This window comes from Neoarius graeffei, chromosome 18 (assembly GCF_027579695.1).
Source record: "Neoarius graeffei isolate fNeoGra1 chromosome 18, fNeoGra1.pri, whole genome shotgun sequence".
In the NCBI taxonomy this organism is placed as follows: Eukaryota; Metazoa; Chordata; class Actinopteri; order Siluriformes; family Ariidae; genus Neoarius; species Neoarius graeffei.
Window position 1 is genome coordinate 31,226,885 of NC_083586.1, and position 16,811 is coordinate 31,243,695.

General features: G+C 42.4%; 1 protein-coding gene across 4 annotated transcripts in view; it reads right to left on the reverse strand.

The window, feature by feature from the left end:
- The window catches only part of LOC132866104 (growth hormone receptor-like), a 142,075-nt gene that overhangs the window by 21,462 nt on the left and 103,802 nt on the right, over positions 1–16,811 (reverse strand). For all 4 annotated transcript variants that reach the window (XM_060898684.1, XM_060898686.1, XM_060898685.1 and 1 more), the window contains 4 exons: positions 10,639–10,768; positions 5,183–5,352; positions 4,920–5,098; positions 4,333–4,486 (listed from right to left, as the gene is read on the reverse strand). In XM_060898684.1, the coding sequence (XP_060754667.1) occupies positions 4,333–4,486; positions 4,920–5,098; positions 5,183–5,352; positions 10,639–10,768 (633 nt within the window). The remainder of the gene's footprint in view (positions 1–4,332; positions 4,487–4,919; positions 5,099–5,182; positions 5,353–10,638; positions 10,769–16,811) is intronic.

Consider the following 16,811-nt stretch of genomic DNA (forward strand, 5'->3'; position numbering starts at 1 on the left):
AAAAATGGATGAAAGTAGAGTGTTTATAGAGTTGGCAAATTATATTAAAACGTCTATTATTCTTACTGATTGAATTTATCAAAATGTAATATGTATACATACTATACATGACTACTATATTGCCCAAATAAATGACATGCCAACTCGTATAAATGTCTCTTTTTTTTCTATATATGGGCAAAAAAGCAACCAGAGGACAATAATATTTATTAAATCACATTCCCTGACTATAAAAACCCATATTGTGACACCAATTTCATATCAATAGCACTTCTACAGTGGTGCTTGAAAGTTTGTGAACCCTTCAGAATTTTCTACATTTCTGCATAAATATGACCTAAAACATCATCAGATTTTCACACAAGTCTTAAAAGTAGATAAAGAGAACCCAGTTAAACAAATGAGACAAAAATATTATACTTGGTTATTTATTTATTGAGGAAAATGATCCAATATTACATACCTGTGAGTGGCAAAAGTACTGTATGTGAACCTCTAAGATTAGCAGTTAAAGCGGCTACAGATAATGAGATGAGAGATGAGAATTAGAGTCAGGTGGTTTCAATCAATAGGATGACAATCAGGTGTGAGTGGGCGCCCTGTTTTATTTAAAGAACAGGGATCTATCAAAGTCTGATCTTCACAACACATGTTTGTGGAAGTGTATCATGGCACGAACAAAGGAGATTTCTGAGGACCTCAGAAAAAGCGTTGTTGATGCTCATCAGGCAGGAAAAGGTTACAAAACCATCTCTAAAGAGTTTGGACTCCACCAATCCACAGTCAGACAGATTGTGTACAAATGGAGGAAATTCAGGAGTGGTCGACCGGCAAAGATCACTCCAAGAGCAAGGCGTGCATTTGTCGGCGAGGTGGACCCCAGGGTAACTTCTAAGCAACTGAAGGCCTCTCTCACATTGGCTAATGTTAATGTTCCTGAATCCACTACCAGGAGAACACTGAACAACAATGGTGTGCATGGCAGGGTTGCAAGGAGAAAGTCACTGCTCTCCAAAAAGAACATTGCTGCTCATCTGCAGTTTGTAAAAATCACGTGGACAGAAGGCTATTGGAAAACTGTTTTGTGGATGGATGAGACCAAAATAGAACTTTTTGGTTTAAATGAGAAGTGTTATGTTTGGAAAAAGGAAAAAACACTGCATTCCAGCATAAGAACTTTATCCCATCTGTGAAACATGGTGGGGGTAGTATCATGGTTTGGGCCTGTTTTGCTGCATCTGGGCCAGAATGGCTTGCCATCATTGATGGAACAATGAATTCTGAATTATACCAGCAAATTCTAAAGGAAAATGTCAGGACATCTGTCCAGGAACTGAATCTAAAGAGAAGGTGGGTCATGCAGCAAGACAACGACCCTAAGCACACAAGTCGTTCTATCAAAGAATGGTTAAAGAAGAATAAAGTTAATGTTTTGGAATGGCCAAGTCAAAGTCCTGACCTTAATCCAATTGAAATGTTGTGGAAGGACCTGAAGCGAGCAGTTCATGTGAGGAAACCCACCAACATCCCAGAGTTGAAGCTGTTCTGTACGGAGGAACGGGCTAAAATTCCTCCAAGCCGGTGTGCAGGACTGATCAACAGTTACCGCAAACGTTTAGTTGCAGTTATTGCTGCACAAGGGGCTCACACCAGATACTGAAAGCAAAGTTTCACATACTTTTGCCACTCACAGATATGTAATATTGGATCATTTTCCTCAATAAATAAATGACCAAGTATAATATTTTTGTCTCATTTGTTTAACTGGGTTCTCTTTATCTACTTTTAGGGCTTGTGTGAAAATCTGATGATGTTTTAGATCATATTTATGCAGAAATATAGAAAATTCTAAAGGGTTCACAAACTTTCAAGCACCACTGTAGAGGCAAAGATATGTAATTTTCAATATTGCTGGTAAATATTTCAGGTAGGCACCCCTTCTAAATTTAATACCTATGGGCAAAGGAAGCCACATGCAAAGTTGGCACTTTTGTCCGCTCTGTAACGATTATCTCAAAAATTGGACCTAAGCCACCTCAATATGGAAAGCACTTTGTGACTTTTGTCTGTGAAAAGAACTACATAAATACATTTTACTTAAGAGAAAGCATGATACCATAGCTTGTATTGTCCACTGGAAGCTGTGTGGAAAATACGGGCTAGAAAGGTGTGAGAAATGGTATGAACATAAACCAGAAGGAGTGACAGAAAATGAAGATGTGAAGCTGCTGTGGGATTTCAGTGTGCAATGTGACAGAGGCAAGCAGACCTGATCTGATCATTATTTACAAAAAAGATCAAATCTGCATAATGATTGACACTGCATGCCTGAGTGACAGCAGGGTGGCTGCTAAAGAACATGAAAAGATAGAGAAGTACCAAGACTTGAAAAGAGAGGTAGCACGGCTTTGGGGTATGAAGAATGTGGAAATAGTTTCAATTGTTGTTGGCGCCTTAGGCACAGTGACAAAGAAACTGAATCGGTGGTTGGAAAAGCTGGGAATAGAGATTAGAATGGAACTGCTGCAGAAGACGGCGCTCTTAGGGACAGCCAGAATTTTGAGAAATGTATTGGAAATGTAAAGGTAGAAGATTTGAGAGAAACCTTTGGTCATTTGTTATGACTCGCTTTCTTTCAAGACAAGAGTGCTCTGGGAGCACAATATCCCCTGCTGGCAACTATGCCATAACTCTGGTAAAATGCGACTGAATTGAACGAAATTGCAATATGCGTATTACCGACAAATAACAAAGAATCCTGTCAAGTTTGGTGAAATTCCTCCAAAAACTGTGAGAGTAGTTGATTTCAGAAGGTTAGCGCCCTTCCCGGGACGGACGGACATCGCCACGACATAAATCCCCCTTCAGGCCTTTCGGCCAGCAGGGGATAAAAATTGTGAGGGAAGTTGATTTCAGAAAGCAAGCACACCTTGATGAAATTGCCAAAGTACAAGTTTGTTAATAATCAAGGGCATAACTCTGGTAAAATTTGCCCAAATTAAACGAAATTTCAATATACGTATAACTGTCATATAACAAAGCCTTTTGCCAAGTTTGGTGAAATTCCTCCACAAATTGTGAGAGGAGGTGATTTCAGAAGAACTACAACCCTCATGAAATTGTCAAAGTTATTTAATCAAGGCTCAAAACTCTGGTAAAATTTTCACAAACGAAATTAAATTGCAATATGCGCATTACCGTCATATAACAAGGCCTTTTGCCAAGCTTTGAGAAATTCGTCCCAAAATTGTGAGAGGAGTTGATGTCAGAAGGCGAGCACACCTTCATGAAATTGTCAAAGTACAAGGTTGTTAATCAAGGGCTGTAACTCTAGTAAAATGTGACCAAACTGAACAAAATAACAATATGTGTACTACTGACATATAACAAGGCCTTTTGCCAAGTTTCATGAAATTCCTCCACAAATTGTGAGAGGAGTTGATTTCAGAAGGAAAACACACTCCCATGAAATTGTCAAAATTATAATTTTGTTAATCAAGGGCTGGAACTCTGGTAAAATGTGGCCGAATTGAACGAAATTACAACATGCATATTACCGACATATAACAAAGAATCCTGCCAAGTTTCGTGAAATTCTTCCAAAAATTGTGAGAGGAGTTCATTTCAGAAGCTGGGCACCCTTCCTGGGACGGATGGATGGACGGAAGGAAGGAAATCGCCGCAACATAATCCCCCTTCGGGCCTTTTGGCCAGTGGGGGATGAAAAAACAGCACAAGACCTTATTGCGAATAATAATAATAATAATTTTCATTTCTATAGCGCCTTTCACAAACACAAGGACGCTTTACAGAGTAGGCAGAGGAGAAGAGAAAAAATAAAACAAACTCAAATCAAACTACATGACAACAGAGCTAGACAGACACAGTGATAACAATAACATAAGGAGAAAAGATTAGATTTGAAAATGAGTCGTAATTTATATGAGGTAAGAAATTTCCCTGAGGGTTTTAGGAAGCGTGTTCCAGAGTTTTGGTGCTATGACACTGAAAGATCTACCACTCACACAGAAATCTGATCATTTGGACCATTTTCCTCAATAAATAACTGACCATGTATAATATTTTTGTCTCATTTGTTTAACTGGGTTCTCTTGATCTACTTCTAGGATTTGTGTGAAAATTTGATGCTGTTTTAGGTCATATTTATATATGAAAACTGGAAAGGGTTCACAAACTTTCAAACATCACTGTATATTCTATGTGCGCTCGCATAATAAAGACAGCAAAATAATGCCATACGTTTATAAACTGCAGCTTAAAAAAATTAATAAAAAAAACCCTGTGTGTGTGTGTGTGTGTGTGTGTGTGTACCAAACAGGTGTCTGGAAGGAATGACGATGGTAATTGAGGAGCTCCATTTGCTCCACAGGTGATTGTTTTTTGAGCGGCAGCGCACTTGGACCTCATGCCTCCCCCCTGACAAGCCTAGAAGCTCCAGATGAGGTTCATGTAGCCGTTCCTTGACCTGTAGAAACACACACACACACACAAATGTCAAAGTAAATCATTGCAGTTTCATGTCATTTTAATCTTCAGTCATTACATAATGATAAATCACTGTGCTTCTCAAGGATAAACATGTTGGTCAGAAACCCGTAAGTGTTCAACTGGGTTGAGATCTCGTGATTGCGATGGTCCTAGCATATGATTTACATAATTTTCATACTCATCAAACCATTCAGTGAGCCCATGTGCCCTGTGGATATATTGTAAGACTGTCATCCTGGAAGAAGCCACTCCCATCCAGGATAGAAATGTTTCACATTTCTTCATAAGATAAAGATCATTAGTCAGAATAACTTTTGGTTATTGATTTGTTCTTGTGCACACGAGCAAAATAAAGTATCCCACCACATAATAAAGCCACTGGTTTTCTTTTCCAGCATGTATCCCAGTACCTTCCAGTTATTGGGCTCAGAGGCAGCTCTGTAACGTAGCTCATAGATGAGTGTAATCCACCCAATTTGGACATGTTGTGCGATGGGGTACTGCCAGGACACCAGGACGGTGTGACCTGCTTCATCCTTTGTCATGTTCATTAAAGTGTACGTGAGGTTAAAAGGTGGATCGATCTCGACTGTGAACAGAGACGGAGAAACCATAAAGTGTGCGGTTGCAATACGATCGTTAAAAATCTTTCAATCAAATTATGAGGCCTTACCAATTTCAGCTACATCCAAACAGTGCACATTAGAGGTGAAGGAACCACTGCTGCTGTGTGCCGTTACATTCATGCAGTACACCTCCCAAATCACTGTGTGCTCCGAGTCGAAGTAACAGCTGTTTGGTCCGCCGCTTACGTAGTCCGGACACTCTGCTGGAGGCCTGTTACTGAAAAGCAACACTATATTCAACATCAATACATCGATAATAAGTTACTGAAGATTTTTTTGTCCCTCTTTTCCATCGGATTATCCTCTACAAAACTACTTAAGAAAGTAGAAAAAAATAACACATCATTACAAGATGATATTATACATAGTCTGAATATACACTACAGAGAAGTCATACTTTCAGGTGGTATATTATATGGACATGAGTGTTTTACCACTCGTATTTTTCGTATGAGTTATATCCGGGACATGGAGAACCAAAACCATGACGTATTTCTCTATACGTCACTCGTGAGGAAATTGATGAATTGTTTTGATAAATGTAGGCACTTTTTGTTTGCGAAAGTGTCTGCATAATAAAAAGAAAATCACACGTTGGCTTGAAGATATAAAGTTTATCTTCTTGTGTTGAAAAACTCACATTTTTCATACGAAATATATTGAGGATCTGAGTGACATTTAAATAATATTGGCTGGCTTTCTTCATGGTATATTAGATATATTTCATTCAGCTAGCATGATACTGAACGAGTCGAAGACAAGTTCAATATCATGCTAGCTGAAAGGAATACATCTGATAGACGACGATAAAAAAGGTCAGCCAATATTATTATTATTATTACACATACACACTGTCTTCATATCAGCATTTTCAAAGGCCAACGCTAGGTTACCCGCTACTTGGTGCTGTTGGCGCAGCAGTGCAGTCACCTTCCAGCCAGTGTAGCGTTCATCAGCACAGCAATGAAGTGACCTTCCAGCAACCTTCTCCACCTTCACTCAAATCTTCTGTATTTAATAAAGTAAATCTTGCGGCCATGTATGTTTACAAACTATCGCAGTCACTCGCTAGCGTGGAAGTTTTACATCTCCGATGTGTCTATTTTCCAGTTTTTCAATGCCCGTTGATATGTTTTTCTCTTGCAAATATGCATGAAGAATATATAATGAAGTTTTGGTAGCCTGTCAGCCCTGTGATGACCTGGCGACTTGTCCAGGGTGTACCCCGCCTTTCGCCCGTAGTCAGCTGGGATAGGCTCCAGCTTGCCTGCGACCCTGTAGAAGGATAAAGCGGCTAGAGATAATGAGATGAGATGAGTTTTGGTAGCCTTTCGGATGTTCAGCGCGTCTTCAGTTTCCAGTTTATTTATTTAGTGCTTCAATCTAGCACTGGATTCGCCTTGTCTTCTCTCTTACCCGGCTGATAAAGAAATGATTGTGTACATGCGCAGCAGAAAAGTTTTGTCATTGGATCTTCACAAGAGTTCTGACGTGATATTGTGTTGTCTTGACAACGTGTAACATTATAACAATATTGCACGCTCATTCCCCATTGGGGAGAGTGGTGTAATACATAGAGGATAAACGATAAGATAACAATATTGCATGCCATCAATAGACTCACTAGAAGGGAATAGAATACATGTTTTTATTCCATGGAAAAAAGTGGCCCGTATGTATAATAATTATTCATATGGCTAAATCAATACTACTGTATAATCATATGTTTCTGACAATCATGTGCTCTTGACAAGAGGTTAAAACCCTAAGGGTAGTATCTCACTGGGTTGCGACAGCCCGCGACTAGTTGGAGACACAACAATTGCGATAAAATATATGAATTAGCGACAATTTTCACTTGAAATCACACTGAATTGATATTCGCATATTTTACCACAATTGTTGTGTCTCCCAACTAGTCGCAGGCTGTTGCAGCCCGGCTTTCCCTTGGCAGGCAGGGAAGTAGAGGAAGCCTCACGGAAACTGACTTGAGAAGGGTTCGCGATGGCTTTGCAACACCAGCGACGCGTTTGCGGCTATTTTGAGAGAAATTTTGTTGCACAAATTTTTTGAACATGTTCAAAATTTCAGCGACGAAGGAGCGACACTTTGTGACTCATGCGAGGAAATCGAGAAGCCCCGCGAATGTTTCAAGACACTTTTGAAACTCTCTCGTGAATGACGTTCGCAATTTGTTGCAAGGTGTCGCAGCCCAGTGAGATACTGGCTTAACACTTGAAAGAGAAAGCAGCAGCACCAGCATAAATATTGCCGACACGCTACAAAAAGTTGCCGCTACACTCATAAAAAGACTTGTCAATCTTGAAAATGTGGTCTTTTGTTTAATTTTCTCGTTATCCCCATGCAGCAGCCAGGGGCGCAGATACGTTTTTTGAACTGGGGGGGACAAAGCTGCCAGCAAACCAACCCCAACCCCACCCCCACCATGTGTTGTGCGAGGAACACTAGTTCCTCGCACAACTAGTTCCTAGGAAAACTAGTTTTAAAACCGCTAAGTTCCAACTGTTAAACATAGCGAGAGGCTGGGCTACGTGTATGTGTGTAAAGTGTAAACCAGTGCATTCTGACTTTCTAACTATGCCTGTGTGTTGCGTGAGCGGCAGTCAGTCAACAACTCTTCGCAAAGTTTCCTTATGAAACAATATGCTCACTGAAATTATGGCAGGGAACGCCAGATTAAACATTAAAACTGCCTTCTGAGCACTGTATCTACAGGCTACCACCGAAAGAAGGAGGCTACCAGAAAGGCATCTCTACTCCGTACGATTTTACTTTCACTACCACATTACTTTGAACAGACTATCAAAAAATTGCAAGGTGATATGATAAAGTAAGGCACAGTTTACTTACAGTTGTTGTTTTTTGAAAAAACGATGCAATCGTTTTCTGCCTTTTCGGTTTGGCACCCTTCATCATGCCGTGTTGGGGTCCTGAACTAGGAGCTGTCCCCGATATGCCTGTCAAACTTGTTGTGGGTAACCATAGCAACCAAGTTCGAGCTCGCAACCTGTGCAGTCTGCACAGCTCAACCAACCGAATATCAGTCTTTGTTTTGTTTTATGTGAGTTGTTGCAACTATGTATGTACTGCTGTGCACCTCAATAAACCGAATGGTAATTAGTCTTTTGATTTTTCCGTGAGGTTTGCCTTATGCAAAGAAAGACAGCATAGACGTTTTTTCCTCCCTATAAGTGGGGGGGACCGAACGAGGTGAATTTAAATCTGGGTGGGACGAATCCCACCCGTCCCACCCTCTATCTGCGCCCGTGGCAGCAGCGACGGCACATCGCAGCATTGCCATGCAAATGTTCTATATTCAGACATACTCCACTCCCCGTCCATATAAGCACCCAGTGCATAGCTACCCGAGTAGTTCCGTGCGGAGATTGTCACTGATCATGCTAGTCCGGTTTACCTCCTTCCTTATGCTGTGTTCATGGCAAAGTGCGATCTGTGTTAAGAGGCGCTTGCGCACCATGCACATAATACGTACTGGTCCCCAGCAATTTTTTTATGATGCAACACAGTGCATTGAAACCATCTGAGTACCAGTAAGTAGGGGAAGCTTCAACTTTGGAGCTGCTGCTGATTATTGGGCATCAATGAAAACCTGCTACATAGACATGAGTTAGATCTGGATAGTCATGTATTGTAATTGAGTGGCTGAAGCTGAAAATAAAGCTGACATTTGGTGAACATCAACTGGTTGTTTTATTCTTATTCCATAAATATGTCACTAAAATAGTTGAATATTAATTATATTAAGTCTTCAATCAAAAACAATCACAGCAACTTTTGGCAAAAAAAAAAAAAATCTCATTAACATTACGAAAAAAGAGTGACTTTCAGGGAGGCCTGCAAGTGCCAGGAAATGCACTAGAATGCATCTCCAAGCATGCAGAACCTGTGAGCTTTTGGAGGCCTAAGGCGACCTCCAAACCCCCCACCATTATGACTAGTGCCGCTATGCTGATATTTTGGTCTAGTTAGAACCCTGACTGGTGAGTCAACACAAGTCAAGAAATCACAAATGCATAGCTGATTAAGTCAAGGCATATCATGACATAATTGTGGGAAACTTTGAATGTGAGACCAGTGATGGGTCACACACACACACACACACACACACACACACACACACACACACACACTTGAACAATTGATTTTCCAGCCTAATGGTGGTTTGCTTCACTGGCAGTGACAGCTCTTTAGACTTCACACTGAGAATTAACAGCTTCAGAATCCAAAGGCAAATGCCACACTTGAAATCAACTCTAGACCTTTCATCTGTATTGATCTCTATTTATTTTTTATCTTTATCTTATAAGTGAAATAATGAAGGAACAAGTGTTGCCAGGCAAAACAAACCTCACCCGGCAGCACTTATTTTATACCTATATGTTGATAATGGTAATATTTCTCAATCATCAGCTGTCAGGTTATAGTCTTAAGAAAATACATGAGCTTAAGTTTGACATTTCAAAGTCATTCAAGGTCAAAGGTCATGGTGGCAACTGAGAGCCCACATGGGACTTCTTATATGCTGATAATGGTAAACATCTGGCTATCATGAACCATTTTACAGTTATAGCCATTTGAAAACCCATGACCTTCAGTTTGACCTTTCAAGGTCACTCAAGGTCAAAGGTCATGGTGCCAAACGAAAGCCCATATGGCACTTCTTATCAGTTGATAATGGTAAATATCTGTCTACCATCAACCGTTTTCAAGTTACAGCCCTCTGAAAATCTGTGACCTTGAGTTTGACCTTTCAGGGTCACTCAAGGTCAAAGATCATGGTGCCAAATGAAAGGCCATATGGGAGTTCCTATACGCTCATAATAGTAAACATTTGTCTATCGGCAGCCATTTTTGAGTTATAATGGAAAATGTGTTATTTTGACCGAAAGGTTGACCTTTCCGGTGAGCTTGACCTTCACCTTGACCCAATTACCCCCAAAATTTACTCAGGTAATTTACAGACCATTGCCCAGTTATCCTGAAAATTTGAAGTCAATCGGTGCAACCGTCTAGACGCTAGATTGTTAACAGACAAACAAACGAACTGCATTGATTACAATACCTCGCCCTGCTTACTCCGTTGTGGGTGAGGTAATAAGACACATCTGGCCATGGAACAGCTGAACAGTCCAATTGCTTTTGGTCCCTTAAAAATGCGGGAAAGTGCTGTCCTGTAACAAGTGCTGTCATTCCTACACCAGTCACCTGATTTGGATGTACTGTATATATCCTGAAATTAAAAAGTCTGCTCTTTGAGCTCATATTCATTATTTATTTTGTATTGTGGTCAACAGGTAAAAGAACGCTAACTGTCAATGTAAAAAATATTTATGGATCTGCCTGTACATGTAATTTTCACACTATCCTTACAATATTTAATAACACTACCTACTTGTTTTTAGCAAATGTTTCCAAGGTTTACTTTAACTGCAAGATTAAAGTCTGCAAGAGCAAGACTTACCCAAGGGTGTAGATGAGCCTGTAGGTGATGATGTCATCTCCCTGGAGACTGTTGTCAAGGGGCTGCCACCAGCAAGTAAAGGTTTCCATGTTCGGAGAGCGGCAGTAATGTATGTATGGTGTTGGGTGATCTACAGAAATAATGACTTAAGTGAGCCTGCAGACACTGGAACTGCTAAAAAGCTATGCTCTGAAGTGTGGAACAGTGTTTCGTTTCATTCAGGACAGTCAAATTCAACCTGATTAAGTTGTAAAACACAGCTTTACAATTTAACAATCGATAATTTTTAGAAAGCATTGCATACAGTATATATTATAGCCCATCATTATTTCATGAGGCCTCATAGCCAGAGAACACTTTTTATATACGGACATCGACAAACTCTTTCAGCATCACAGCAACTCACTGGTCTGCAACCTGATTATCCTAAAATAGGAAAGTGCATCTGTAATCCACCAATCAATCAAAAAAGCAAGACTTCAGATTAGGTTGGTTTCTAAATGCTCGAGTTGTCAAGCCAATTTCCTTAATCTACTGCTTAAGACCTGTTAATTAAAGCTCACATCAATTCATCTTTATCTGTTTTAGCTGCTGACAAGAAAAGATGCAACAATTCATCAAAACAGGTTTAGCCTCATTTTGTAGCCCAATGCTTTTAAATATAAAAGTAAACATGATCAGGTCTGGTGGCTGTGTATGGTGAAATGTTATTACAAGAAAATATAAAATCTCACTATGCTTGAGATTAATGATCATTATTGGGTCTCCATCAATATATCTAGAAGGGCACTCAGTAGAGTGGATACCTCCGCTAAGCTACATATTATCGACATCAAAATCACTTGAACCCAGGATGATTGTTCGGTTACGTTTGCTTTTCTCCCCACCGAAAGGGGCGTCAAGAGAGCAAAGAGCTTAAGTTACAACTCATGTGGGTTTTATTTCCTTTCATTTATTTGTTTCCACAACAGGTATCCACATATAGGTTATAAACCTATAAAACACATAAAAGATTGCAATATAAACTGCCATTTTGATAGATAAATCCAGAGAAAAATTGTTAAAATTCATTTACAAATACCAATATAAATATTCATGTGTATTTTACATCAATAGAAACCCAAACATTGCATTGCATCACCACATAGCACAGTGACTTCAAAAGCATTGAGCGAAAAAACACTATAACTACAGGACAGAAAGCAAAGCTGGCATCAATGCACATACAAATATTATCGCATAATAGCCACCTCATTGTTTGGTATCCACAACAAATACTTCACAGCAAAAAATCAGTTATTTTAAAATAAACCAATATATTAGCAATAGCATTACTTCTCATGAAATGTCACAATAAATAGTTACCCATATCAACAGAGCAGTTTTTATATCATTCCAGAGGAGCAACATTACCTGAAGTATAAGTAGCAACTGCAACAACCCATAAATCAATTTAATTAACCATCTACATTACTCATCCGCTTCAGAGACAAGACGCAAAACCAGAAGCCAACTACATTACCCAACAGCCACCGCAACCCGAAGGTCTGATCACGTGACCACGACAAACACTACAATTCAGAACATTTACGAAATTAACCATAAACATTACAACGCCGACAACACCGATCATTTAAACACAGCGATATCTACAGCGCAACCAAAACACAGTTTATCAGCCATTCACAAAATAGTGACAATTCAAAACACAGTAAAAACCGCAGCAGAGTGAAGGAGAGGAGTTACTCACTGGTGGTGCTTTGCTCTCTCAACGAGACGCCATGTTGGACAGCTAAACGCGTTCCCATTTAAAATCTCTAAGCGCACCTCATTGGATAACAACTACCCGTTTCGGTTTTGCATGGAAGATCTTACTGGCTACACCATGAATCAACCAGGTAAGTGAACCACCCTCTCATTCACTTGCGCTTACCATCTTTGACAAACATGACCCAGTGGACCCTCCCACTTACAGCCACACAGTGAGCAAAACACCTCCCACTTGTGATGCAAATATCATGATGTATGTGTGTGTGTGTGTGTGTGTGTGTGTGTGTGTGTGTGTGTACGCGCACTGTGCAAACAGCGGCAGCGTTCGGCATACACCGCATGTTGCCATAAACAACAGCTTGACCCAAAATGGGTTAAGTTAACAGGGGAGAATTTTGGTCTTCCACAGGAAAAAGGACCACCAGCCTTCTTACATCTCTCCTGATAACCACCGTGGGCAACAGAGAGCCGCTTTTCTTGTGGCCACCCGCCTGGGAAGCTGGAGTACCAGCACAAGTGGCAATGTCTACATCCCGGACAATCCCTTTATTGTCAGGGTAGACCGTCAGGATTCGGCCTAGGCGAAACTGGCTCCTCAAGGCATTGGGATCAGCAACCCAGACCAGGTCGCCAACTTGCACGTTTCTCTCCGACCTGTGCCACTTCTGTCGAATGAAGAGGTTTGGGCCGGCAAGTTCTCTCCACTTAGCCCAGAAGCGATCCACCCCAATTTGGATAGCTCGCAACCGGCGCCAGGAATTAGTCTCAAGATCGAGACCAGAGGTGTCACCTCCAGGAGACGCTCGACCCAGGATGAGAGAATTCGGAGTCAAATACTCAATGGAATTCTCTTGCTCTTGAGCCCTCGCATCTATCGGACGTTCGTTCGTCAAGTTGGCTGCCTGATACAGAAGGGTTTGGAGTTCTCCCCATGTGAGAGATCTTGTGGTTCCACCAAGGCTCATGAGCACCCTCTTCAGGAGCTTAACAGCGGCCTCTGCAGCTCCATTTCTATGAGGTGCATCTGCAGGGTGAAACTCCCACTTCCACTCAGTACCATTTTTGGCAGCCACAGTTTCAATGGACAAAGTTTGAAGACAATCAAGATGCTTGTAAAGTTGTTGAAGGGCTGATTTAGCGCCAATGAAGTTGGTCCCTCGATCAGACCAAAGCTTTCTTGGATGCCCCCTAAGGGCAACAAAGCGAGTGTATGCCTGAAGGAAGCTTTCTGCGGACTGGTCATCCGTGAGGTCTGCATGGACTGCTCTAGAGGCCATACAACAGTAGACGATACCCCATACTTTCTTTGTTATCCTTCGCTTCACAGTGTCCTTCACTTCAAAGGGGCCAAAGAGGTCAAGGGTTGTGAACTCGAAGGGGCTGGCTCTTTGGGTGTGTTCTGGAGGCAGATCGCTCATTACTTGTTGGCAGAGTTGAGCCCTTCGCTTGGTACAGGTGACGCAATTGTTAAGTATTTTCTTTACTAACTTTCGTCCTTGCGTAATCCAAGCTTTCTTTCGTGTTCGTAGGAGGGTGGCAGCGACGCCTTCATGATTTTCTTCATGGGCCTCTTTAACCAACAGGGTTGCGAGCCACGATTGGCACGGGATTAATGGCACAACAGCTTTGTCCTCATCCCAGCATTGAACCCTCCCTCCACAAACAAAAAGACTAGTCAAGTCATCTCTCTGAACGACCAGGCGATCAAGAGTCGTATCACGAAACTTGATGCCATCTTGAGCCTCCAGAGCCAAGAATTTAAATGCTGTTACCCTTTCTCCTACTGACAGGTAAGCTCTTTCCTCCCACTTTGAGCAGTCAGGGGTTTGGGTGTATCTGCCCAGCCAGGTGTCCACTGCCCTCTTCAGCCAGCCAACAGCACCACACAAATGAGTCAGGGAGCTGAGTCTTTTGGGCTCGACCAACTTGACGAGCGCTACAATGGTTGAACATTTCCAGAACGGAGCTCCACTTGCCGTGACTGCAGCTGAAAACGCCTTTCTTTGGAGGCCCCCGATCTCTTCAGAGACAGAGGAGATGATCTCCCTGGCAGTTTTCACAGGCCAATTTTCAACAGGTAGTTTGAGGAATCCAGGGCCTTCCTGCCAGACTGATCCTTCCGCAAGGTCCTCGGGGGTCGACCCCCTTGTGATAAGGTCAGCAATGTTTTCTTTTCCTTCGATCCATCTCCAGGTGTCGACAGGCCCCGCCTTTTGGATTTCTCCTATCCGATTTGCAAAGAACGCCTGATAGCCATAACTATCCTTCTGGATGGCCCCTAAAATTGTCTGGCTATCGACAAAATGGATCCACCTATCGACCTTGATGTGACAGTGCTTTTCAAAATAGGTTTTCAAGCGCGTTGCAAATACAGCACCGCATAGTTCCGCTTTAATAACGTCACCTTTTTGGTCTAATGGGGCGAGTTTAGCTTTTGATTCAACAAACTTTACAACAACTTTGTCTTGCGCCGTCTCCCAGCGAAGATAGAGAACAGCTCCACAGGAAGCTTCACTGCCATCGGAGAATGTGATTCCCATAGGCCGGCCCAGGGCTCCATGGGGTGTAAGGCATCTATCGAATCTCACCTGGCCAAGTCTTACACACTGCTCAAATAGTGTTATTGCAGCTTCCCGGAGATGCTGAGAGAGAGGCTCATCCCAGGTACCTTTAGCTGGACGATCTTTTCCTGCCTCCTGAAAGGACTCCCTTACAAGCATCACTCCTCTTTGCTTAATGGGTGAGGCCAGGCCAATGGGATCATAAAACCCTGTGATCTGACTCAGCAGCATTCGTCGGGTGAGAGGGTCTGGGGTGCTTGCTCTAACTTCTTTTTCTTGTAGATCCAGCCCAGTTCTCATCTTCCCTCGCTGTTTTGAGAAGTTCACTGATGTAAGCAATCGGAGTTTGTCAGTTTCTGGCTCGTACCCTAGTCCAAGAGCCTTATTTTCCTCATCCTGCATCTGATTCGGGAGGACCAGGGTTTTGGGTTCTGTTGACCTGCAATCACAAGGGCTGTTAGGATCCTCACTCCTCCCACTTTGACCAGTCAGGACCCAAGGTTTGAGTAAGAAACCTCCTGCTTGTAAGATTTTTTCGACTCCTTTAGTCGTCCTAATCAAAGCTTGGAGATCATCATGGGACGTCAATATGTCGTCGACATAGCAGTCCTCTGTTAAAATGCGACGCTCTGCGAGCATGGCTGCGAACTGGGGCAGATTAGCAGTTTCCCTCATGGCCACCTGAGCAATGCAACCAGCAGGCTTGTCACCAATATTAACCCTCACAACAGCATACTCGCCAATCTCTTCTTTGGGGTCATCCCTCCAGAGGAATCGGTGGAGATGAACTTCCTCATCCTTAAGCCATACAGAGTTGTACATTTTCTTTACATCACCAAGGGCGGCATACAACCCACTTCTGAATCTCAGGAGGACCCCCCGGATAGAGTTGAGAACATCGGGCCTTTGTAGAGCAAGTTGTTCAAGCTCATACCTCTAAATTCCTGGCTACTATTCCAGACTATTCTCACTGGCGTGGAGCTGGAGCGAGGATTGGGGGCAACCAGGTGACTAATATACCATACTGGCCCATTCCAGTCTTTTATCTGCTGCCTGGTGAACTTGACAGCTACTCCTCTTGACACCATGTCATGAATCTGCTCTCTGTATGCTGCTTTCCACAAAGGTTCTTTTGCCAGTCGCGCTTCCGTATTCCGGAAGGTTGCTTCCACTGCTTGGCGATTATTTGGCAAAATTGCTGGGTTGGCCTTCCAAGGGTATGCGGCGTCCCAGTGTGGACTATCACTGTGCTTGTCTGCCAGGACATATAAGAGACAGCCTTTTATTTTTTTCTAAGTCTCTCTCTTCTCCGAGGGTTATCTCCTGGCCGCCTGGGGAACACTTGCCGCACTTGCAGCCCCCGCATTTCGGCTCACACGCTGCCCCAATACTGTCCCATTTGAACCATTCAAGAACCTCTTTGGTGGCTGTGATGTTACTGAGTGTTACTGCCTGTGCCACATCTTCATCCAGGCCTTCTGTGCTAACAATGACCTCTCTGTAGAGCTTTGTAGAGGTTCTCATGGTACGAGCAAAATGAGTTTCAGACTGGTGCAGCGTTAAGTCGACTGACTCAAAGAGGTCAGGGTGGGTACCACCAACTGTTTTGCCTAGTGGTCCATCCCAGAGGACGAGATCGCCCTCCCTCTTTGATGGTTGGGGAACCAGGCGACCTTCTCGGTGGCTTATGAGAAGGTCAATCGTATTAGGACGGGCCAACTCTACTAAAGAAACATCAGGGAATATCTTCTGCAATTGCTTTGGTATGACTGGATGGCAAACCTCAGCAATGCTATCCAGTCCGTAGCAGATCAACTTATGCTCTGCCACTGTACCCTTTGC